Source organism: Argiope bruennichi, chromosome 2 (assembly GCF_947563725.1).
Source record: "Argiope bruennichi chromosome 2, qqArgBrue1.1, whole genome shotgun sequence".
NCBI classification, from domain to species: Eukaryota; Metazoa; Arthropoda; class Arachnida; order Araneae; family Araneidae; genus Argiope; species Argiope bruennichi.
The window spans coordinates 114780794-114806361 of NC_079152.1; the positions used below are offsets into that span (position 1 = coordinate 114780794).

At 25.8% G+C, this 25568-nt stretch overlaps 1 protein-coding gene across 2 annotated transcripts in view; it reads left to right on the forward strand.

The window, feature by feature from the left end:
* The first annotated feature begins 2413 nt into the window (after positions 1 to 2413).
* The window catches only part of LOC129989869 (autophagy-related protein 2 homolog B-like), a 54528-nt gene continuing 31373 nt past the window's right edge, over positions 2414 to 25568 (forward strand). For both annotated transcript variants that reach the window (XR_008785825.1, XM_056098105.1), the window contains exons 1-17: positions 2414 to 2714; positions 7230 to 7398; positions 10632 to 10808; positions 11130 to 11232; positions 11583 to 11763; positions 13066 to 13239; positions 13350 to 13446; positions 14665 to 14832; positions 16938 to 17072; positions 17180 to 17218; positions 19241 to 19532; positions 20049 to 20208; positions 20962 to 21063; positions 21161 to 21307; positions 23180 to 23256; positions 23385 to 23557; positions 24253 to 24358. Coding sequence is in view for 1 of the 2 variants with exons in the window: in XM_056098105.1 (XP_055954080.1) it covers positions 2550 to 2714; positions 7230 to 7398; positions 10632 to 10808; positions 11130 to 11232; positions 11583 to 11763; positions 13066 to 13239; positions 13350 to 13446; positions 14665 to 14832; positions 16938 to 17072; positions 17180 to 17218; positions 19241 to 19532; positions 20049 to 20208; positions 20962 to 21063; positions 21161 to 21307; positions 23180 to 23256; positions 23385 to 23557; positions 24253 to 24358 (2465 nt within the window). In the remaining variant the exon portion in view is untranslated. The remainder of the gene's footprint in view (positions 2715 to 7229; positions 7399 to 10631; positions 10809 to 11129; positions 11233 to 11582; positions 11764 to 13065; positions 13240 to 13349; positions 13447 to 14664; positions 14833 to 16937; positions 17073 to 17179; positions 17219 to 19240; positions 19533 to 20048; positions 20209 to 20961; positions 21064 to 21160; positions 21308 to 23179; positions 23257 to 23384; positions 23558 to 24252; positions 24359 to 25568) is intronic.

Genomic DNA, 25568 nt, shown 5'->3' on the forward strand with positions numbered 1-25568 from the left:
TTTCAAGGTTGTTATTGTGTGTAATTGGGATAATTCTACCAGATGCGTTTTTCGGAATGCCTGTAATTAAACCACCTCCAGGCCGATCTTGCCTGTCTCAATAAAACAAGTTTTTAGTTGAACACAGGAAGTTTTTCCTGCTTGAAGAATGTTTCTTGGAAAATCCAGAATTCGGACATAGAAAAAGGTGGAACTTTGAGCAGTTTTTGTTTTTAAGACTTCTACAGTCTTCCACTGTACGAAAGTCATTGTACAAGAGAAAACCAACAAAAATTCATGAAAAACCAATCCTAATGGAATTAGGGGAAAACAAAAAAAGTTTAAAGACACACAAGAGAAAGAAAAAGGACAAAGCGAGTCAGAGAGTCCAAGAGCTAACCAAAAGCCCCTGCATCCAATTGCATTGGAATAGCAGATGCTTTTCGAATATTCTCTAATGCTTTTTTCTTTCTTGATGGAGAAAGATTTTCGCATTCCAAGATTAATCATGGCGGTTATGTTACGCGACAACAATTCCACCAATTTTTTGAACATCCTAAGGATTGCGTTAAAATGCTCGTCTATTTTAATTTTAATTGTTTGGATAATTAAGTCAATACTTTCATTCATTTTATTGAACATAGTCTTCATTTTTTCGCTTATCATTTATTCGATATTTTTTATAGGTGTACTTATTTTTACAGCTACAGCGTAATTAGAATTTTTTTTGACTGATTATAGATTCGGCACGCTTCAGCTGTTGTGATATGGTTTTTACATTTTAATTCTAAAATGTCCTTTTCTTTGATAAAAAAATGGACATCCTCTCGATGTGGCTGAATGCTCGCTCTTACAATTTATGCATTTTTGTTGTGATTGACAGATACTTGCGTGAGTGTCGCTACACAGATGACACATCTTTTGCTTTTCACATATCTTTGAAGGGTGCATGAAACTGTAACAATTAATACATTGTCGTAGATTATCAATGAAAAGTTATACTCTTTGATTTGTAAACCAAATATTAATATCCACCAGCAAACTTGTTCCTAGTTTCATTATAAGGACGGTGATGTCTCCCTAGTGTCGTTTTGTTTTAGGAATTGCCTCTTTTCCACAATTTCTATTTCATTATTCTTTGTTAATTCTTCGGCCAATTTCCAACAACGGGACTTTTGTGGAAATATCATAGAGGCGAAAACGAGAGGTTATATTTTCCATATGATGTCCGTCGTAACTGGAATGTTTACTAATGTGTGTAGGTTAAGTAGCTGGACTGCACAGACAGGATCCTGTATAGTAAATATGATTTTACCCTTACGGGTAAACTGCATGCTTAATTTACAAGGCGATTTATTTTATCTTTTATAAAAGTTTGTAGCGTAAACGGGTCCAATTGGGGAATTCTTGATCTAGGATCTGCATTTGTCTTTACAATATTTATTTTCTCATATTCATTCTTTCCAAGACGTAATACTCGTTCGTTTGGGCATTTTCCACACTTGAAGAATTTTTCCGACATTGAGGATTGCAGGATGCTTACAGAATATAAACTATCATTTTCTTCCACTGCACTAATTTTTGAATGGCTCAGCTTTACTAATTTTCAAAAAACAGTAGGGAAAAAAGGAGAAAAATGGATAGGTCTCACCTGATTTCAATGTCCTATGTCAACCACCAGTTGAAAATGGAACTTCTAATAAACAAAGGAAATAACAGTAAACACTCTTTGCTTCAAAAATAACAGTATAAAACTATTCAAAATTCAAAAGTGCCGGCTCTCTCGACCGACCAACTGTTAAGCAAGACAGAATCGACCTCACTCAGCCGTGCCGCAAATTCGACTCATGGTAATCAATAATCTTTCACTTTCGGACTCTTTCTAAATTGTACAGTAAACTCACACGCAAATTGTTTAATATTGGTCAGGTAAGAATCAATTATACCCATTGTTTAAAAATAATTCATTTTCGCTTTATATTATTGAATAATTATGATTCTCTTTGTTCTTTTATTTATTATATTTTGAAATATCTTGGTACATTTTGAGATGTAAATATTTTGTAGACATAAGATCGCTCAAAGTGTAGAAAATGTGGACAATTATTATAATAACTGTGGATTGATTATAATAAAAACAGTAATGAAATGAATTTCTAATTTTGTGTAGAAGAGGCGAATCTAATTTGTTAGCATTCAAAATATAAATAAAATGTGGGATTTATACATATATGTGTGTATTATCATTTCAGTTGTTTTTATAAGTATCTTAGATTTAAAAAAAATCCAACAATACCTGACATTTTTAAAAGCTCAAAAATATATAAAATTGTATTTTCTTTTGAAAGAAAAGGCAATAGAAAAGCAGAAGAAAGCAAAGAAGATACTACTACTTCATGAATTGAGAAAAGAGAACCAATCATTGCATTCCGTCAATGTACTACGACTTTATCCAAGGGAAGATATGTTTTTCATTATTTTATTGTCCATGTGCGTTTTGTTTATTATTTAGCTTTATTGCTACGCTTTTGTTCTTATAATATGTTGGGTGAATAATAAAACTTTTAATCATGATATGGTCTTTCACGAAAGTGGATCTTCTCGTAAAACGAATCTTTAGGTACCTAATTAAAGTGTACCTTGGTCAATATTTGGAAGGATATTCACAAGATAGATTAAGTTATGGATTCTCTTATGGATCTGGATCTGTGGAAGATGTTAAATTCAATATTGAGGTGAGAAAAATTATATTTGAAGCTTTAAAATATTTATATATTAGTATTTAATAACTGAATCTTTTAAAAGCTTTCAGTGCAGTCTGTTTATGCAATCAAAGTGCACATATTTATGAATGTCGTAGGAATTATTTTGTTCCATTTTTAGTTATCAAAAACAGTCTGGAAAGAATAAAAAAATTCTCACACATTTATACAAATTTTCTAAATTTTTTAAAATCAAAACTGTGCTATTAAAGATTTATATTCGTGTTCATAGTTTTATTTGTTGATGTATTACATTTGTGATGCGGAATTTTTTTTGCTGGCTTTCTCCTTATCGAGAATAATAATTGAAATTCTTATTTCTTCTCTAAATATAGAAGCTTGAATCAAAGAAGTATATATATATTGTATAAAATCTTTTTAACATTTTTTTTTCAAAATATCTAATAAATATTTAATTTGGAGAAATTTAATAGATATGAATAAAAATGATTGAATATTATTAATTTTAAATAAATTGTAAATTATTAAATTTAAATTAAATTTGTATTTTTAATTATCAGGATGATATTTCTTATAATTTATATGCTTTAGAATAATAGGCTAATATTTCATTTAACTTTTTCCAAAGAATTTTTGTATTTTTAATGTAAAATAAAAGAAGAAAGGTTTCTAATAAACAAGTATTTTGCAAAGACTTAGAAATTTGGACATTGAATAAAAATATTCCTGTGAAAATTATTGATAGTCTTGGTAAATAAGGATTGATCAAATTACTCTTGGGATCATATTTTAATGTATTCTCAGGTAGTTAGACAAATATGATAATTTTTTTCTCTACAAAAATCATGGAGCAAATTATTTTTAATATATATAACTAGACTTTGGTTTGTATCATATTTATAGTGTGGTCCCTTCCAAGTTTATTTTGTATGCAGTTTTATTACTATTTGGAAAAACTGTCTATTAGTAAAAGCTTAATAGAATGATAAACCATTTATGTATTTAAATTTTACTGTATTAGTGATAGATTTTTTTCTTATTGAAGGAAATAAGTGGAAGCTTAAGCCTAATAAAGTACATCACAAATTTCATCAAAGATGTTCTTGCATATTAAGAACACAATTCCGTGCCAAATATAAAACAACAGCTCTAGAGAATATTCTAATTAAGGGTATACTGAAAACAATGTTCATATATGGCCTCATAAAAACAATAGTAGTTATGCTTTAATTTTTGCAAAAAGAACTATTTAATATTTCAGTTACCGATGGATACGCTTTTACTGCTATTGGCAATAATAACATTAAGATTATATCTTTTGGAAATGGTCAAAGATAGTATAAAAAAACTTAAAATGAAAACATTTAATGTGTACTTCAAATATGTAAAACTAGTTTAGTTATTTGTTCTCAGTATTGTTTTATAGTTGTGCTTGCGCTGGAAATAATATTTTTGCATATAATATAAATGACTGTTTGCTAAAAATATTAGAAAAAGATTGGAATTTTCTTTATGATACACATAGTACAAGAAGAAAACAATTTAAAGCTGAAATTATAATTTGCATCCTAACTACCTTATGAAAATGAATGTTAAAATCTTGGATAATTTATTATTGCAATTATACTATGAACAGCAAGGACATTAGATTTACAAATATGTCAGCACATTTCTTGAATATGATTGTTTATAAAATTAACTGTATATGAATTATTGATTTATGATAAATCTTATTACATGAATAAACTTATTTTATCAATTAATGATTTAGATATTTTATAGCTTTCAAGAATTACTGCAGTAAGTCTTATAATACTTTTATAAGCAATATTCATTAATAATTATTTTTTATAAAGTCTGTTTGGCTGAGAAAATAAGAAAAATAGTGTTAAAGAAAATTTGAATAATAGTAAAGGAGAAATGTACTACAAGAAAGTCAGAAGATTTCTAAAAGAAGAGTCCTATTCCTCAGTAGAACAATGGAAGTCAAAAAGAAAATAAAACTAGTGTGGCAATGACACGGATTTCAAAGCATTAGAAAACAGAATTACATTTTTTTTTTCGTTTTATTACATTGTAAGTAAAATTAAACAGAATTTCTGTCTGTATCTTGAAAAGAATAGGAGAAAAAAAAATCTTCATTTTTCAGTAAAATTCTTATAAATAATGAATGACACTTCCTCCTCTCCCACCAAATTAAGAGTTGAATTTATGCATATTAATGATTCAAAATGTTATGCTCGCATGCCACAACAAAATAGAAGAGAAAGAAAAGATGGGATGAAAGATTATCTATTTGGTTATGTTTAAGATGACTAGCTTCATTCAAGAGTAATAAAAGGTGTTATCTGCTCTTGAAATGATTTTTTTTTTTTTTCAGTGGAAAACCTTTTTCCTATTGCAAAGAAAGGCTCAGAACTTCTATGCTAGTAGAAGCAGTATTTTCTAAATTTGATATTGGAGTTTGAAATTTAAAAATGAAGACAATGCTAATTCATGCATTGAAGTTAAAGAAACTGAGAATCAGTTCAAAGACAAAGAGAGAGAGAAAACATTTTTAATAAAAACAAATTTAATTATGTAGCTGAAATTTTCTTTTGTGATATTATTGAACTTTAGGCGTATTAAAAAGCCATTAAAATGAAAAAAATTTTAAAAGAAATTTAACTAAAAAATAGTATTATTAGCTGAAAATTAGATTTTGAAAAATTTAATATAGGTTGCAAAAATAATCCCAAGTAAGAGATTTTATTAAGATAGATATAGATGGTATATTTGACAAGTATGAAGTAAGATTTTACCATGATGTAGATTATAATCAAGCTGTCAGCCTTGTCACACAATAAGGAATCACGAGTTGGTATACAAGATTGGAACAGGTGGGAAACAAAAAAATGCATATTGCTCAATTTGATGTTTATATAGCATTTTTATGTGGTGAAATAGAGATGTCTTATCTTTTTGAAGTAATTTGAACGTTGCTAAGATAATTCTTAACAAAGTTTATATGTTTAAATGTAGTTTGTATAGGTTTATTCAAGATCCTCATAGCCTGAATAAAAGCTTTGGCATTTTGAATTCTGGTTTAAAATTAGCAAGATTGACCTATGTTTGATCATAAAAGATCATAACTAGAAAATTCATATTATTGAAAATAAACTGAAGGTATAAAAGAATTGAAATTATAGAACTAAGTTTAACATGAATCCAATTTTATCCTTTCTAGATTTATAACTTAAAACACTACTTAATGGATATATTGAAAATATACAGGAACCACCTGCCAAGAGATTTTTTTTTTTTAATTTGTCATGGAAAACTATGAGCCAACTTAATATCTAATTTTGTAATAAAACAACAAAACAAAATTTTGATGAAGATAAATCAAAAAGCTATTTTGTTATGAAAAAGAAGTGGGTACCTTAATGAGATAAGATTTGACTTATGTTGTATAAGCTAAGTCATGATCCTATCCATCTTGTTTTGAAAGAAAAGTATAAAAAAGGACTGGATAAAAGTCAAATGTTTATTAATATATATATTGTCAGTCCTTTTGTTAAAGAAATTTATTTACAGATAAAACTATAATCAAAATATCTAAATTCAGTTCTAGATTAATGCTGATTTCAGTTTGTGTTAAATACTGGGAAGTTAATGACAGGAGAATTAATCTTGAAAGTGGGCAAAACAGTTTCATTGATGAGTCAATGACCATTTCATTATTACATCAACAGCACAAGTAGTGATTATCATTGCTAATAATTGTGTCTAGGAAACTGCATGTTTTATACAATTGTATAAAATCAAAGAACCTTTAAATATTTAATTCAATAATGTAACTATCTTGAATTTTAAATTTTATTTGACACACTTTTTTTTTACATTTCTTTAGCTGTGAAATGATCATAGGGGGGGGGGGGAGGGGGGAGGAAATCAAATCAAATAATTGCAACTGTAAAATAAGTAACTGATGTGGCAATCAAATCTTTGCATATATTATGATTGGTTAACATGTGCTTGTAAAGTATTATTTGAATTAATGATTTCAATGTATATTATTTATTCTTTAAATAATGGAAACATTGATTATTTAAAATTTGTTAAATTATACAAATAAATAAATACGATAGCAATACCGTAGTAAATGAAGTTTAAAAGGTTTGAATGCTGATTTGAATTATGCATGATTCAAACAATACTTTAAAGTTGTTTATACTTCTGAAAATTTCTTTATTATTTTATATTGCCCATTTAATTTATTTGTGCCATATCAGGCATTGTATTTGCTTATCATTAGTTGTTTTAACAAATATTACAATTTTGGGTGCTCATTGTTAACTAATTAAAACCTCTTGAACTGCTAAAATTATTTTCTTTATTTTCAGAAATGCACAAAAATTAATTTTATGGATAAATAAGCATCAATATCAAATATCTGGATTGTTTATCTTGTTAAAGTTTTTTTAAATTCAATTTTATTAATGTGATAGAATATATTTAAAATTGTCACATTAAAAATTTTTTTAGGCTTTGAATTCCAAAAGTGAAGAATATAAACTTCCTGTAGAATTTGTTGATTGCAGCATTGATAGTCTCTCTTTCCAAGTGCCTTGGATGAATTTTGCTAATAAAAATTCTATTATTGAAGTGAAAGGATTGAAACTGATTGTACAGCCAAAAGAAAGACCTGATGATGGTATGTGTCCTTTTCAACAGTTTTATTCCTCATAGCATTTTAACTTGCAATTAGATTCATCCTAAGATTTCTAATCTTACATGACTTTGTAATATAAATGCAAATCAAGCCTAACTAACTATAATACCTTTAATTAATTTCCCCCCAACTGAATCATTGGTTTAAAAAAGGAAACAAGTGCTACAAAACAAAAAAAAATAAAAAAAAATTGAAGTGCACATAACATGTATTAACATAACATACATATTCTGATTGTTAGTTATAAAACAAGCATGAAAACCTTTAAGTTAATCACTTATATAAATACTTATTCATTTATATAATATTAAGTTAATATTTTATATATAATTCTTATATAAAGGTTTTGTTTAAAAAAAATAATAAATACAAAAATTAAGACTTCATTCCTCGTCAAAACTTTTTGGATCCCCTCCTTTAAACTGTTGATTTTGTTGTGTTATGATTTTGGGAATATGAAATACATTTAATCATGCACATTCTTTACCAATGCTTAACTTTATATGTAGACTGCACACAGCATCTGTAAATTTAACAAAGAATAGTATGGCATTCTTATGAGTCACCATGCGTCTGCTTAAGATGGTTCAAAATAATCCTTTAATCAATATTGAAATCTCGTAGACACTCAATTAATTTAACAGTTCATATTCTCTACAAGTTTTAAAAACCACATCAATGGCTTTTTTGTGTTTTGTATTATGATTTCTTTAGAGAATATTAGACATTTCTAAGGAAAAGAACAGCATTTAATTTGGAAAGCAGATTGGTATTGATCATGGTTGTTTTCACATCACAGTTGCAAATATTGATACAATTTTAACAGATTGTTTAGATATTTGCAACAATATTGAAAGTATTGTAATTTTTGAACAAATTTTTATAAATGCATCTTTGATCCTGTTGATATGTCAGGAGATTCTTATTTAGTTAATTTACATGAAGATATTTTTCAGGTTATTATGGTAGACATTTTTTTTTTTTTTTGCAATATATTGGAGAAAATTTTGGACTAACAGTTCTTGTTTTTAAAGAATTCTGTTAGATTCCGACATTCTGGTATTTAGACATCCGTTTATATTCAATATTTAAAATATCCTCTATTTACTATTGTGTGTTACCTTAAACTAATCGCTTTTGGTGACCAGTTTGTTCAACCAGATTATTAACTTAGGAGACTTTTAAATTATTAATATGTAATGCATTTCTGTTATTTTGTCTGTTTGTTTTGTCAATTTATCTATTTATATGGATGTCTATTCTATCATTTTGTATTAAATTGAATTAAAAATATTTTAAAAGTTAAATGAAAAATTGTACAAAAATTAAATTTATGTCATTAAAAAGATAATTTTTTTTTGTCTTAAGATAAAATTTTTTTATAAGATAATTGTTTTGAAGATATGGGTATCAATTTCCAAAGACAAGTCATAGAAATTATGGCTAGATTTAAGATTAATATACGGTTGCCAAAACTAAAAAAAATTTGAACGATTCTCACCATATATAATCATGACAATTTTTTATTACAACTTTAAAAGCTGTTTATTAGCATTTCTGGTATATATCCAGGATTGCAGTTTTTAAAGAAATTTTGTTATGATGTTGATGTGCTTAGCGAGAAACCATCTTAAGTTTACCAAGATTGCTGCACAGACAATGGTTAAACCTATTTTCCCACTTGATTGAATTTTTTTTTAAAGCCTATTTCTTGCTTTCTTTTATATCTTCTTTCCTGTGACTGAATGTCCTCTTTGGTGACATTGTGAACTATCTTCAGAACATTTCTAATAAAATTGTGCAGCGCCATTAATTAGCTAAGCAAAGTGTTTGATTCAGTACGACTGTAAAAATGTTCAAGAATAAAGCAGTCTGAAACTCTGTGTGATGTTTTGTTTATATTTAACCGGTGCTATTCGACATTTAATAATAAGCTTGATTTCTGTGCCAGGTACATTAGTGTTTTATATATATAGATGGGGAAGAGTTTTATTTCTCCTGTATAAAATAATAATGAACTACAGAAAAGAGCAAAATTTTCTGCTTTAGAAGTTGATAAAAGTATTTACTTCTTGATAGCTAATAGTTTTGAGAGAAAAAATTATTTATGTATATGGTGTGTTTTATGTTCATTTGCTTAAATGTAGTATACATTTGTATTGCAAACTCTTATTGTCCGTTTATTAGAGCATGTTTATAAAAAAAAAAAGGAGAACAGTGTGTGGGGGTGTAGATATTGAGAATGCTTATATTCTTGTTTCATGTTATGGTGCAGAAGCAATGAAAGAGTGTCTCTTTCATTTGCTGTGCATGTCTAATAAATTTGCATACTGCTTCACTATCCTCATTGCTTTATCTTCCTCTAAAAACTGAATTATTTTTACTCAAGATCCCTTCTTCATAACTTTCTCAGATAAATGAGATAGACCTATTTTGTTATTTCATTTAATAAAGATAAGCAGATTGAATATTACTCGTTTAGTTTTCAAGTTTACTATATTACACTTATATCATACTAAAAGTAAATTTAAAGTTGACTTCATTGATTGAGATGATTAATTTAGACTGATCTTTGTTTCTTCATTATTTAATATCTTCATTACTTTAAAAATAGTTTAGTTTGTATAAAAAATAATTCATTACAGTTTTCTCAGAATTTTTTTTACCTTACCTTAGCTTTTATAATTTGGGCAGTTTCAGGGCATCAGATGTTTATTATTTAACATATGTGAGTATATTTCACAACAGACTTATGCATGCAGTAGGTGTAAATCTACTTAATACATAGTTTTATGTGCCCCTTGCTCAAATGATAAACTGCAGAGAATGTAAAAACACATTTCCTGCATGCAGTGTGTTAATTGTGAGGAAGCCATTTTGCTCTTAAAATGGATAAACGTGCTAATATTTCTTTACTCTTCATATCATTTTCTCCAATTTTTAATGTATTTTTCTATATTTATTTAAACAAGGTTAACATTCTTCCCTGTCTGAGTAATTAGATTAATTAAAGTGATTATATTTTTTGGTTTATATTATATTTTAATTAAAAATAATACTCTTCATTATGTTTTTTTTTTAAATTTAAAATTTCATAGTACTCTGCTGATTTATTAAAAGTTGAAAAACAAAATCATTTCATTTTATTTGTGCTGATAATTTCGTTAGTTTTTTTTTCCTGAACTACCTGCTTAATTAATATTTTTCTGTTCCAGATCCAATGTTTAGTTCTATGTTTGATTCTATGATGACATCTAGTTATCAATTAGCTGAAGAATATTTAAATTCAAAAACTGATGATGACGATGAAGAAGAAGATGAATTTGAAGGTTATGATTTGCCTTCTGAAGGAACAGGAGGCGTTTCAAGTGTTGCAAACCTCATCAATGCATGTAAAGTATACTCTAGTTGATAAATTTTTTAGTGTGTGTTTGTATGTATATATAATATAAACTTTTAATAATTTGTTCTTTTTTTATTTTTCAATTTTTTGCATTTTATTGTGTTTTTTATTATTATAATTCAGTTTATTATAATTTTAAAAACTTATGAATAAATAGGAATATTTGCACTTAAAAATTATACATCATTTTAATACTGTATATTAGATTATTCTCTATTTTGTTGTGAGAAAATTTTATTAAGACCATATAAGTAAGAAATATACAATCTACTATGTTTTGAGATGAGCCTTCTTTATTTCTGTTTTCCAGTTTTTGCAAATTTAAAAGTTAAATTTATTGATTCATATTTGGAAGTCCGACACATTCCTGAACCTGATTCTCCTGGTGTGGCATTTCAAATCAAGATTGCATCGTAAGCATGGTTATTTCTTTGTTTCCTCCTTCTCCACAAATGTATTTTTCATTTTTACAAATATGACAACTTGAATTTAAATCACAATCTTTAAGGATTAATGTATTTAAATAATATTTAATGTATTATTGTTAAAAAATTAAAAAGATGGTATAAAGGTTTTTTTTGTAATAATATTTTATATACTATAGACATATGAACAAAAAAAATATGAATAAAATATTCTAATCTTCATTCTAAATTTCTGTTCATTAGCAGTTTATCCTGTAAAGAAAATAATAAAATTCTACTGTATTCTATAATCAACTTTTTATTATGATGTGATATTATTTAATTTTTTGATCTTTTAGTGCTGATTATTTTGATGAAGCTGGTCAAGATTCTTCATCACTTGGTAACAAGACTGACAGTGAAAAATATGATTTTGAACTTCAGGATTATTCTATTAAAAGATTAGTTCTTGAAGGTATGAGTATGTTTACATCACAGTGCTCTGCTGAATCCAAAACTAAAAAAGCAGCTGACTACATGGTAAGATCCAAATTTTAATTAATTTTTCTTGTAAATATTGTTTTTGAGTAAGTTAAATTTGTATTGATTTGTAACAACATTTTAAAATTCTGCTTAATATGCTCTTTAATATAATATAATTGCATATAAATTTGCAGAATTTGCTTGTAAATTTTATAATGCAGTTCTTTAAGAATTGCTGCATACTAATATTTGATTAGTTCTTAACTTATTTTACCATGATGCTTTAGCGTGTTATTTGGGAGTAAAAAAAATTTTGATACTATTTTATAATTTAATATTTTTTTTAAAATCAATTTATAATTTATTTTATAATTCAATTAATTTAAAATCTGAATTAGCTTTATAGATCCATTTCTTTAATATTAAATTTGTGAAGCATTTTAAATTTACAAATTAAAAGCAGTTTGTTTTTATCTTAATTAATTTAGATAATTAATTTTTTTGTTTTAGGATTATTTAATGCTCTGTACTTCTCATTGAAAAATTTCTTATGTCATTAGAATAGCTGAAGGATTTTTTAAAAAATATTTTAAAAAGAAAATGAGAATACAAATCTATATTTATTTTAAACATGCAAACATAAGAAGTTGGTCTGTATCTGATTTAGTGGTTTTAATTATAAAAATTTCTACATTTGATTAAAAATGTTTAAAAAGAAATTTCTATTTGCATATTTTCTAGTATTTTTAATGATGTGAAATCATATTAAAGGTCTAAAGATGAAATAAATGGAATCTCAAAAATTAATAAATATTCATGTAATGTTGCAGTTTTTGCTTGCTCATTGTTTTGCAGAAAATAATTAGTTACAGATAAAAAAATTCATGGATAAAAAATATATTAATTGATTTTTAAAAGTGTTGACTGTTTTTGTTTGAATAATGTATTGAATTTTTGCACTTATTTAGCAATTTGTTTTTATATAAATTAAGCTCTGAAATTGAATTAAAATTTAATTAAAAATTAGATTTCAAGGCTAAATTTTCTGAATTTTATAAAACAAGATTCTGCTGTAAATAGCAATTTCTGACTATATATAAACTATTTATATGTAGATTATTAAAAATCAGGAGAATATTTCAAAGACAATTTGAATATTGTATAACTTGTAAAGCATGACAAAGTAACATTTCATTAATGTTTGAAGCTTTTATTATTGCATGAAATCATGGATCAAATAAGAGCATTTCCATTTATTATCTTTTATTTTTGTATGAAACTTCTTCCGTTTAGTGTAGATTAATTGCTTTTAACATTTTTTTTTTGTGCTTATTGTAAAATATCTGTGTTATTGTTTAGGATCCATCCCAATTTGTACCTGGATCACCAGAAATGCCACCTACACATTCCTCCTTTCCAGTGAAAAAAACAGAGGCCAGACTGGAATTAGATCCCATATTAATATCTAAATTTGTTGGAAAGCAAGAAGTGAGATTGAAATTGAAACAAAAGCAAACAATTAGTGGTCCAAAAGTAATAAAATTAGTCTTTTCTAATAAAATAATGATATAATTAATATATTAGTTCTTAATTTGTAAATGTTGTTTCAAATGTACTTTTTTTTATTCCCTCTCAACCTAAAGGTTGATGTAGAATTCAGTCTTGGTTCTTTGAATTTATATCTTATCCCTCAACAAGTTCATATTCTGTTTGAAATTTTCACTGAACTTCTGAAACCAGGTATGATTTTTTTTTTAAATATGAATTAAAACAGTATTGGTTCTCCAGTACTATTTAATTAGAGCAAATTGTTTTATTTTTGTTAGAATTTTAGAATAGCTGAATGAGTTTTATGAAATTTAAAACTGTCTAGAATATATTCCAAATTGAATATCTTTTCTTTTGATAATTTAAATTGAGTGCAGATATATCAATTAAAGACAATTATAAATATTTTGTCAATCAATAATACATTTCTACATTAAAAAATTTGAAGTATTTCATTTGAATCCAGTGTTCCAGGCAGAAATACAAACTCTTCAATGTATTGTTATTTAAATTGAATGTAATTAGAACTGAAACAGATAGGTTGTGGTTATGGTTAGTGAAAGATATTGTATTTAGTTGTTTTCTCAAAAGATTGCTTTCCTTAAAAACATAAATAATTCAATAAGACATAAAAATTGCTTTTTTTTTGTTACCTGTCTTAAAAGACAATTTGATTATGTAACTTCAAGAAAAGGTAAAATGGACAAAAAAGAATTAATATATAGTATGTAATTGTAATATGTTAGTATTTTTTAAAATTGTGTGATTTCAACTTCACCTTGCTTACGGGAGACTTTATGATTGATGTTGATGCATAGGAAAATAGTTAATGAAAAAACAGGGGAAAATCTTAATCACAATGTATTACAAATAGAAAAATCAAAATATGATTGGATAGTGCATATTGTAATGGTCAATTATTTTATTTAATTTGTAATAATTAACATTTAAATTTAAAAAAAATAAGTTTTTAAATAAAATAATTAAAAAATTAACCTATATTATGTATGATGTTTATAAATGATTTGCAATGATATATAAAAATATGTACATAGAAAGTTGTCTAAATGTTATTTATTCTTTAGCTGTATTTATGCTCATTAATGATGTAAATTGACGTTATAAAAATAATCATTCAAAATTTTATTAAGTAGAAAATAATTTTTATGAAATGGAAAAAGAACTAATTCGACATTTCATTTTCATTAATATTTTCAATCAGATCTTTGAAAATGAACAGCTCTATAAACTAATAATGTAATGTGATCAACAAATTTGTTCATATAAAAATGGCTAAAGATGTTGAATTGCCTTTTAATCTAGAAAATTCTTTTCTTTTCTACTGTATCTCTGTTGCAAGCTAAGGACAAATGGAAATTGTTTCAATCACTAATCAAGCTCTTGTTTTAGGCTCTAATGGTGATACCAAACGAAAATTACCCCTTTCTGTTGCAAACAAACCAATGAAAGCTGCTGACTATGCTTTAGTTGAGCAAGAGCTGTTGCGACAACAGCAGAGATCTGATGGTCCATCTAAATCACTAAAGAACCAGCAAGGCTGGTCATCACATTCTTTAGGTAACTCCTTGGTGTATTTGCACTGTGATGGTCTGGGATGCCTATGCTTGCAAAAACACTTTGAGCTATTTGAGAATTCTGCTTCCTTTTTAGTTTTAGATGAGGTGGTTGGAATATTATTCTTTGATTAATTTTTTCTTGGATTTGCTAAGGTTTTTTTTTTGTATTTATTATTTATTAAATTCTTACCCGTAATATCTTTAATTCAAATGATTGCTGAATGCATGTTAACTAACTAACATCTAGGTGCATAGCTAATAAGCTTTTCAGGATGTAAAGTATAGTATGTTAAAGCATGAAATTTTATTGCTATAATTTAATTGTAGATACCATGTTTTAAAAACTTATTTTTATGTATAATATATGACACAAAAATATGTCCTACATGTTTATGCAATTTTCTATTTATAAAATTTAGTTTTTTTTAAACAGTTGACCGTAAAAGGAGCTATAATATGATAAAAAATTATAGTTAAGCCTAATTAAATCAATTCTCTTAATGCATGTAAAGGTAAATGATTTAAGGTCCATTAAGAAAATTATCTTTTAAAAGTACTACTTTTGGTTATTATTTTATTTTTACATAAAAGAACTGGGCTGAGGATTAAATTGTACACTTTTTAACCCTAAAATGTTATGGTCAGAATTTGTGTCAAGTTGGTCATAATTAAATTCTGGAGTTCACATGGTTTATTTTCTTTGAATTATTGTTAATTTTTTTAATTGAAACTAAATTGGTATAAATTATTTGCATTTAATGAAACACATTGTTTGCGTAATAAATATTTCATTTAGTAAGAAAATTCTTTTTTTTCCTTTCCTTTTCTCTACACATATTTTGCAAGTATAGGGATAACTATTAAACAATACATGTTTTTTTTTGTTTTGTTAAAAATTCATGGTTTTATATATCTTGTATCTAGATGTGAGCTTTTCACTGTATTATGTTGAAGAGATTGATTTAATTGCTAACATAGCATGTTAATACTAACAAATTTACACTTTTAGATTTTTTGTAAATGTTGCATGTGTATAGTTTTTTTATGTTCATGGTTATCTTTCATTATATTATGCTGTATGCAAATTGTTTTCATGGACATTTCAAGTAATTTCATTTTTAAGCCATTCTCAATTTGCTAGTAAATTTTCTAATCATAAAATAATTTTCATTTAATTTGTTTGATATTATTCTTTATTTGCTCAATCCATGAATATCTTGATTGCATATAGCTTTCATTTGATAAATCTTTTTTCTTTTTCTTTGAAAAGCTTTCCTTTATTACATTTGGCACTTATTTTTTATTATTATGCTTGGCTTATTTCTGTATTGAATAGAACCAGATTTATAATGACTTGAACAGGATCTGAAATGCCCTGTTAAATCAATGCCCTGAAATTGAAGAACAGTAAGAAACTGTTATCTACTGGATTTGAGGAAGATTGGAGCTGCACATTTTATGATACATCATAATTATGAAAATAAATTAATTAGTTTTCCAAAGTTATATAATGCAGGAATATTTACATCATTATTTTGATTTATTTGATGCTGTTGGTTTGTAAATATGCCGTTTGAAAATTTCTTTGCTTCTTGTTATTTTGGCTTTAAAAATACATTTAATTTGTATCTTGGAGTGATTTTTATTCAAAAGTTTTGAAGTTGCCAATACTATATAGTTGTATGTGATTCATGTAGAAGAATATTAGTATTGTTATTTCTATAAAAAGTATTGGCATGCAAAATATAAAGATTTTTTTATGAATTTAACTTTTTCCTGTATGAGCAATTCAGATTAAATTTTTGAGATAGTATACACCATAGTAATGAATTTTTATTTTATGTTACATAAATGAATGCTTCTCTTCCTAAGAATGATATTTGTAAGAAATTAGTTATGCATTTATATTGAGTATGTTATTCTATTTCAGTACTCTGCATTTTAAGATATATTTGATTTTCTGTATTTTGTAAGGTTTTGGTTTCAAGTTATATAGCAAAAATAACAGTTGTTCAATTTTATCAACAAAAAGATATTTTAGTAAGTAATATTGGTTATACCTTGATTTTTTTTGTATTTTTTAAAATTTCATTCTTAAATTTTTAGATGAATCAGATGATGAATTTCAACTGATGACAATGCATAATAAACGCTACGTTGATGCACCTAACTGCTCTGTATTGAATGAGGCAGATTCTTTGTGTAGTAGTATAAGCAGTGATACTAGATCTGATTGTACAGGTATTATATAATATACAGTCTTAACATAATAACTAAAATTATTTTGTTATAATTTGTTTTATTTTGAAACTTTTACTGATTTTTGATTATTTTAATATAAATTTCAGGTTCTGTCAGCAGTAATCACAGACTGTCTAGGACAAGAGGTGAGTTATTTGTGTTCCAAAGTTGCCAAGTTCCAAAGTCTTTATATAAATTTAAAAAAAAATTAGTAAAAGAGTTTTATTCTAATTTATATAAATATTTAATTTTTGTAAATCAAGACTATTTTGTTATAATTAATGCAATATTTTTATTTTTTACATTTATTCATTTGCTTTTTAAACATTAGCAGGGCTTTGTTTGCATGCATGTTTGGATAATTTATGTATTTTAACAAATGAAAATAAAATGTTGAAAAGATATATTAAAAAGTCATGTGATATAATATTCTGCATATTAATATTTAATTTTTGTACATCAAAGTGCATTTCTTAAGATATTTTATCCATCTACCTTGTTTTCTCATTGTATAATTAAATTTAAACCTTAAAGAAAGAATTGTAACTGTTATTTGTGTTTAATAATTTAATGTTTCCTTAAAATCAGTGAGCAATCTTCTTATTTGTAATAAGAAGCATTCATTTTTAAAAATTTTTTTTATGTAATGTTATGCTAAAAATTATATCTTTCTATAAAAAAAAAAAACTTTATGTTTTAGTGAAATTAAAATTTAAAAATATCCTTTTTTTTCTCCAGATAGTAAGCTTGTGACTCTTAATTTTTCTACAATATAATTGAATGTTAAAGCCTTTTATTTTACTTGCACTTGTTACAGATTTAATGTATGACTATATATTTTTTTTGTTTCCATTTATATATATATATACATATAAATTATCATTTTATCTATCCAGCGTACAGATTTTTAGAATTATTTTAGCTAGTAAAATAAATATGAGTATTCATTTGACAATTATTTGATTGTGTAAAAAAGTGGCAAAAATTAATTTGCCACTTTTATCCTTTTTGCCACATCCTTATATTTACTAGTAGTATTTTAATATATTGTGTTTTTTCCCCCTCCACATTAAACTAAAAGTGTTCTGCTAAAATTTCATTTTGTTTTTGAGTATTGTATATGTAACAGTATTTAGGCTTACGTTTTTTTTCCCCTCTTTTTATTGTTACTTATTTTTTCTCGATGATTGCGATAATGTGACCAATCACATTATGTATGTGTTGTATATGTATATATCATAAATAGATACATCACCATTTAAATACTTAGAAACTATCTGAGATTTTCAACTATAATAATACTAAATTTCAAATAAATATCACCTAGAGATTGAATACAAGTTTGATAATTCCTGTAAGCGAATTTTTTATTCTGATATTTACATTTAGTGTAAAATATTCTTCATTGGGAAATGGTATGTCTATATTTAGCTACTGATTTTATGAACTTAGAATTTTTATTTTCTGAATTAATCATATTCTTTTTCCTCTGATTCTGTGTCGGAGATTTTTAATTTTGAATGAATTATGTGTTACATGATACTTTGCCTTGATTGTTGTGATTGCCATTGCTGATAGTGATTTCTTGATATTTTCTCAGTATGAACAAGGCATATGAAGTAGCCTGAAGTTATTGAGTCAAGGAAAGCTCACATCAAGGCAATGATAACTTATTTATCTATGCAGCACTTTTAATGTGTATTCTTTTTTGTATGTACATAAACTATTGAGTTCTGTGTACTTAAAAAAATTTCAAAGCATTATGTAATTGTATTCTTTGTGAAGTTTTTTTAAATCACCAACTTTACTATTTTGATGATGAATATCATTCTGCAAACTCCAGTCATCGATTGGTATTTATATTGCTCATTGTAGGCTAGATATAACTGAAGTATATGATTTGTGATTGTAACTTTTGTAATTACATGTAATTATTTTATTGCAATTATATGGATGATTTTGATATTATATATGTTTGTTTTATTATTAATTTTATTGTGCTTGATATTTTTTTATGGATTAAGGGTTTAATTTTTGAAGATGTATTTTAAGCAAGTTTAAAATTTTTTGATATAAACGAAGTTAAGAACAGCATTGCTTTTGTAACTTATGAAGAAAATATTATAGATTACATTATAGACATTACATTTTTTTATATGTATTTTTAGGGTCTACTGTTCAAGCAATGCTCCAAGATCAAATGTCAGAATTATCTTATTTTCAAGGTAGTTTTAGTAGTTTATGCGTAATCATTCTTCATGATGATAGTGTTCATGAATCTTTGAATAGAAGCTCAGATAATACTTCAAAATCTAGTTCGAAAAAGTCATGTTCCCTGAAAGAAAGAGCAGAGACCTTTTTTAATGATTTACATTCTTTACAAATTAGTGGGCTAGATTTCACAGACTTTTCTGCCACTAAAGAACCTCTTTCAAAATTGTGTGCAACAAATCACTTAAGGTAAGTTGCATTCTTCTTTTAGTAATCTGTTGTATAAAATTAATATATTGTATTTTTATTATTATTTGGAACAAAGATTATATTTTGTTCAATCAGTTTAATTCTTAAAGAATAATATTGTAAACTGCATTTTGTGCAAAACTTTTGAGTATTGAATTCATAATATTGTTATATTTTTGTACCCCATATACAACAACCCCTTTTTAGTAGTTCATGAGTATGCTTCGATTTGAAAAGCATAAGCATTTGTTTTAAACTAGCATTTTTGTAATATAATATCCTTTTTTCTTTGTATGTTTGTATGGTTTAAATATCTTTCTTGCTAATGTCATTTAATATCTTAAATTTTATAAATAATAAAGGAAAAACCTTAGTTTTTATATTTCTGAATTTCATATTGAATTTCAGCAAAATAATGTATTAAAAATTGTAATCATGAGCTATTTTGTTATGATTATTTTTACGTAATACATTTGAAAAAATAAATGTTAATATTTTACAAATTCCTGTTTTCAGATTGATGGCTTCTTCAGTTTCTGTTAGAGGAAGTAAACGATCATCGTCTGCACAATGCACAAGTGATTTCTCTCTCACTTTGGCAAAATTTGAAGTCTTAGAATGTTTGTTTAACTCAGCAAATGTAGCTAAAAAGTTACAACCCTGTGTATATGTTCCAGTATGTATTCAATTTTTTTTTATGTATTTATTTTTGGATTAGATATGAAATTTTTATATACATTGCTCAGATTTGTATGAAATATTGCTCTTTTGATTGATATGAGGTGTTCAATGAGCAGTATTGAAAGACATGCATTTGTATTACTTTATTTGTATCTTTAAGCATGCCAACAATGTAAATTTTTTTACTTTAAAGTCTAAATTAATTGATGTATTATTAAAATCTTTAAAAATTGTTCTTAGTATATAATTTTTAATGCATTTTATATCAATGAATATTATAATGGTAATTTTTCTACAGTTATCCCTTTAACATACATATTTTATTTACTTGAAGTTAGATTTTCACAAATGTTATATTTGTGGTCAAATTGTAGAAAATGAAATCTGAACATAGAAATTGATTAGATGCATTTAAGATATTGATCAGAATTTTTGTCATCGAAATTGTTTCATTAATAGAATGATTTATTATATTATTTTAGTGTTTTTGTTTCTGTTGCTAATCAAATTAATTATTGCATGGGCTTTTCATATGAATAATATTTTTCATTAAAAAATATATTGCTTAACTCTGCCTCCTTTCTTTTATTTAGATTCTAAATAAATTTTTTTATTATTAATCTGCTTTGAATGTTAGGATTTAAATTTGCTTTAGTACAAAGTGAAGAAATTAAATTTTTTTGTTTTTTTTACTTCATTTAACTAATTTCTTTGATTTGTATTTAATTCAGTGAATGATTGTTTGCAGATTTTAGCATGCAATCGACAAATAAACATGGATGATGGAAATTCTGGAATTTTTGAAGCCTGTTTTGGTTTAAAATATCAGCAAGTTGAATATACAACCCAAGTGTGTATTGTATTCTTTCATTATTTTCCTTTTAGTCTTCAAATAATTTAATTTTAAACTGATTTGATAGAATTTTTATTCTAATTTTTTTTTCTAGAGTCGTCTTATCAAACCTCCAGCCAATAAATTAGACATACAATTTGGCCCCTTATCTTGCGAGATTGACATTTCACTGACTGATCGCATTCAGACACTCTTAAATTTTCAAGGTTCCTCAAGTCAGTTGGATGCTAGAAATGATTGGGTAAAGTTTTCCTCTTTTTTTCCATTTTCTCAGATAAAAGCATTAAAAAATTTAAATTATTTTTAATAATTGCTTTTTTTTTCTAAATTACTTTTGCTAATAAGTTATAGCACAGACCATTTGATTTAGAGCTACCAAATTTGGAACAGATATACTTTGGGAAGTAGGAATGTGCGTTTCAAAGTGATTTTTGAACAAAACTTAATTATTGTTATTTTAAAATTTGATTGGATAAAAAATCCAATAGCAGTTTAGTTACCTTACAGATTTTCCCTAAATTTTGGAATTTTTAAAAACATTTTTTTCTGCAGAATTTTCAATAATAAATTTCAATACAGTGAAATTCATACAAATTTTAATGTTTCATCAGGTATTTAATAGCCTGATTTACCTGACCACGTGCCCAATTTAAACACTCCCTCCGAAGGTGGGAAGTATATAGGATAATTATTTAGATGTCCTTGCAGTCTTTTGCATATTGGAGTAGCTATTCTTGCCCTTTCTTTTACAGAAATTAGCTGCAATTTAAAATAGGGTAGAAGTAACAGTCTTATTGTGACATGAACGAAGTCACAAATACTAGTCATAAGAAGTAGTAACTCTTGGCTTGCCTTTAATGATTGTAGTGCAACTCTTGGCTTGATATTTCAAGAAGTTGAACTTTTTATTAAAAACTGGTACTACAATTAGCCTATCATGAAACAATCATTTAACCAATTTGCAATGTTAAATTATTAGTTATCTGAAAATTATTAAATATTTCATTGGTGGTTCCCTCCTAAACAACTTGTTTTAACCCTTTGACTGCTAGGGACATATATAATATAATATAATATAATATAATATAATATAATATAATATAATATGTTCTGCAAAAATCATTGATGTGACATGTGGGAAAAAGCCATCAGTGTTCAGTCCCAGTTTTCACTATTGCTGGATCATGATGCTCACATAAAAGCACTTCAACTAGAATGGTTAGCAGTCAAAGGATAAGCTTTATCATATTAATATGAAGTAGGAAGTACTTGCCATTCTTTTGGATATGGCTTGTCAATGTAGTTTGCTTTTATTTGTAATATATTCAAATTACAAGAATTTTGAATTATTTTAACCAACTTATTACAAATTTTCAATTTGTTTTTTTAACTTTTGGAAACCAAAATATTTTATTAAGAAAATCATGAATATCGAGTTATACATAAAAGAATTTATTAAAATTAAAAGTATCAATATTCTCTGCAGATAAATTGTTACCAAAAATAACTATTATATAGTGTTTCTAATTTATTGATTATTATTCAAATAATAAATAAGACATTAAATTTTTTGCATAAGGAAATGTAGAAAAATTTATCTCTTCCTTATTTCTTTTCTTCTATAATGGCAATGAAAGTACAATTTATTTGAGATTTAGAAATCTTTTCATGTTTAAGAATCATATGTGGCTAATTTTGTGTTGTATATTTTGAAGTTAATTTTTTAAAAGATCAACCAATTTTTTTATAGCTTAAGATGAAGGATTCTGCAAATATCAATTTCCAAATTCATATGTATATTTATTTTAATATATTTTTGTTTAATCTTGACTAAGCTTATGAACATATTGTTGATTTTGATGTAATTAGTTTGTTATAAATCATATCTAATCTTCAAGCTCTATCTCTCTCTTTCTCTGCACATTTAAATAAAAAAAAAAAAAATTGTTGAATAGGAAGATATTTTAGAATAAAGTGCTAAATTATGGATTTGTAAAATTTCAAAAAATTAACCCTTTTCATAAGGGTTTAAATGATCTTTTCTTCATTCCCTGTCTTTTTTAATTGCCTAATGAATTCTTCTCTTAGTAATTTTATTTCAAAATGTTTACAGAAGGATTCAGAATCTACTAGGTCTTCACCAATAACTGAAGTTTCTGTTTTTAGCCCAGATTTAACAATTCACTTAAGGTAATCTTAAAATGTTTTGATGGATTTTTTTTTCTTTTTTTTTGGACTGTACATGTGTATGATTTTTATACTAATGTTATTAAAAATGTGTTCTCCTTTTTGAATCTTAATGTTGTATTGTGTTTTAGATTTCCTATTCCTGATTTACGATCTGTGCATGATATGGATCGAGTGCCCTGGTGGCAACAGAATTTACATCCTGAAGTTTTGATCATAGAATCAAAAGATGTCACTTTGATGACAGCTGTTGATGATGATGCAACTCAGTCTAAATATGAATTGCAGTGCAGAGATCTTCATGGTAATGCTTTCAAACTTGTTTGTGTGCAAATTATTACATTACTTGAAATACTTATCAGTTTCACAATTTAGAAATTTTATTTTTTCTGATATTTTATAATCAATTTCAAATAGGAACAATGAATTTTATAGCATTGTAATTTATTAATTGTCATGTTAAATTTATCATTTCATTTAGTTCGGAATGAAATTTTCATAAGGACCAAATCTTGCTAGATACATGAGTTTTTCTTAAAACAATCATGATTGGGTTTTTTACCTGCATATCGAGATTTATGTTGTAAATATTGTTTGTAATAATATAGTCAGTATTTTTTAAGGAAAATTCAGAATTAAAATTTGTTTTCCTTCTGTGCGACATTTATTTTTAAATTCTTAAAAAAATGAATTTTTCTTTCTTTTACATATGAAAATTATTTTCTCTCTTTCTGTTTACTGTACATAAAGTTATATATTTCATTTAAAAAATTATAAATGCATTTGTTTAGAATTAATTTGCAAACAAATAAATTGTTATATGTCCTTTTTCATTTTTAAAGTATTGATTTGATTTAATTTAAGAAGGGTTTTCCTTTTATTCATTAAATTCCCTTTAATTTGCAGTAATGTGTTAAAGATTAATGGTTGCTTAGCAAAATAAAAAAAAAAATTTAAAAAAAACCACTTAATAGTTATTTTAAATTTTTGACCTTGTAGCTTTATTTAAAGAAGCGGAGAATGAGGAACCTGTTTCTTTCCTTCGTGTTTCTGTTGACCCTGATGTAGATGAAATTGCTCAAAAAAATGGCTTTGGTTTACCCAGGTAAATCAAATGATTACTCTAAAACTTACAAAACTTATTATTTGTTGTTTACTTGGTAAACTGTATATAATTATGTATGTTGTAAAGTTATTAACTATATGTAAATACTAATTTTTCTTTAGTGCTTTTGTGTAATATATTAAAGTGTCTTTATAAATTACAAAAGATCTATCAATTAAATATTTCCCATTAAAAACACTACTTTTTCTTGACTCTTCCTTAATTGATGAAGTATAGCAATTAATTGGATTTCTGTTTTCATGTTACAAAATTTAGAAAACAAATTATTCTTACTAAAGCATTTATTTTGGTTTTTAGTAATATATTTCTAAAAATTTTCTCTGAGAGTCTTAAATTTTTAGTATGTTTTCTTTTATTACATCTTAGACATTTGTGAAATTGCTGATTTAATTTTTAGTTAGTGATTTCAAAAGATACAAATATGCAGTTTACAAATTAGAATCAAATAAAGAAAGTACTTTTGCTCTATGAAATATTTATCTGAAACTATTACTTTTTATATAATAACAAATTTAGAAGTGAATGTTATGCATTAAATGGCTAGGAAACATTGTATGATCGAAGGTATCAAACATTGTATATTTAAGTTCTGAAGTAGTGTATATAATTTTATAACTCTTTGTATTAACAAGAAACCTATTTATTTATGGAATTAGATTGATGATTATTATTACAATATTTTTTTTAATGTCATTAACATGCTCCTCTTATACTTTACAGTTCTTTAATACTTGATGGTCAGAAATAACATGTAGGGTGACAGTGAAACGAAGTCGTATTTCGACATTCTGTTTTTAATTTCAGGATTTTGCATTGATTATTTTATAACTGACTAGTTGCATTTGGCAACCAGTTAGTTCACCAGTTATATTGTTTGTATTTAATTCCATTAAAATTGCTTAGATATAACTTTGTCTGTATTTCTCTTCAATTGTCAGCTATTAAAGCCATGTTGCTTTAATTGCCTTTCATATGTTTTTTTCATTCTGTATCTTTCTAATGGAGACCATTCCCATGACATCATAGTGCTATTAAAAACATAAATCTTTGGGTCATCTTCTTTTAAATCTTGCAGTTTTGTCTTCACTGTTTAGCTGTCTTGTAAAACTATACAGTTTTAAACAAAATTCTTCTTCAACTTTCAATAATTTAAAAAAAAAATCGTACAATTAAATATTTGATTAAACAA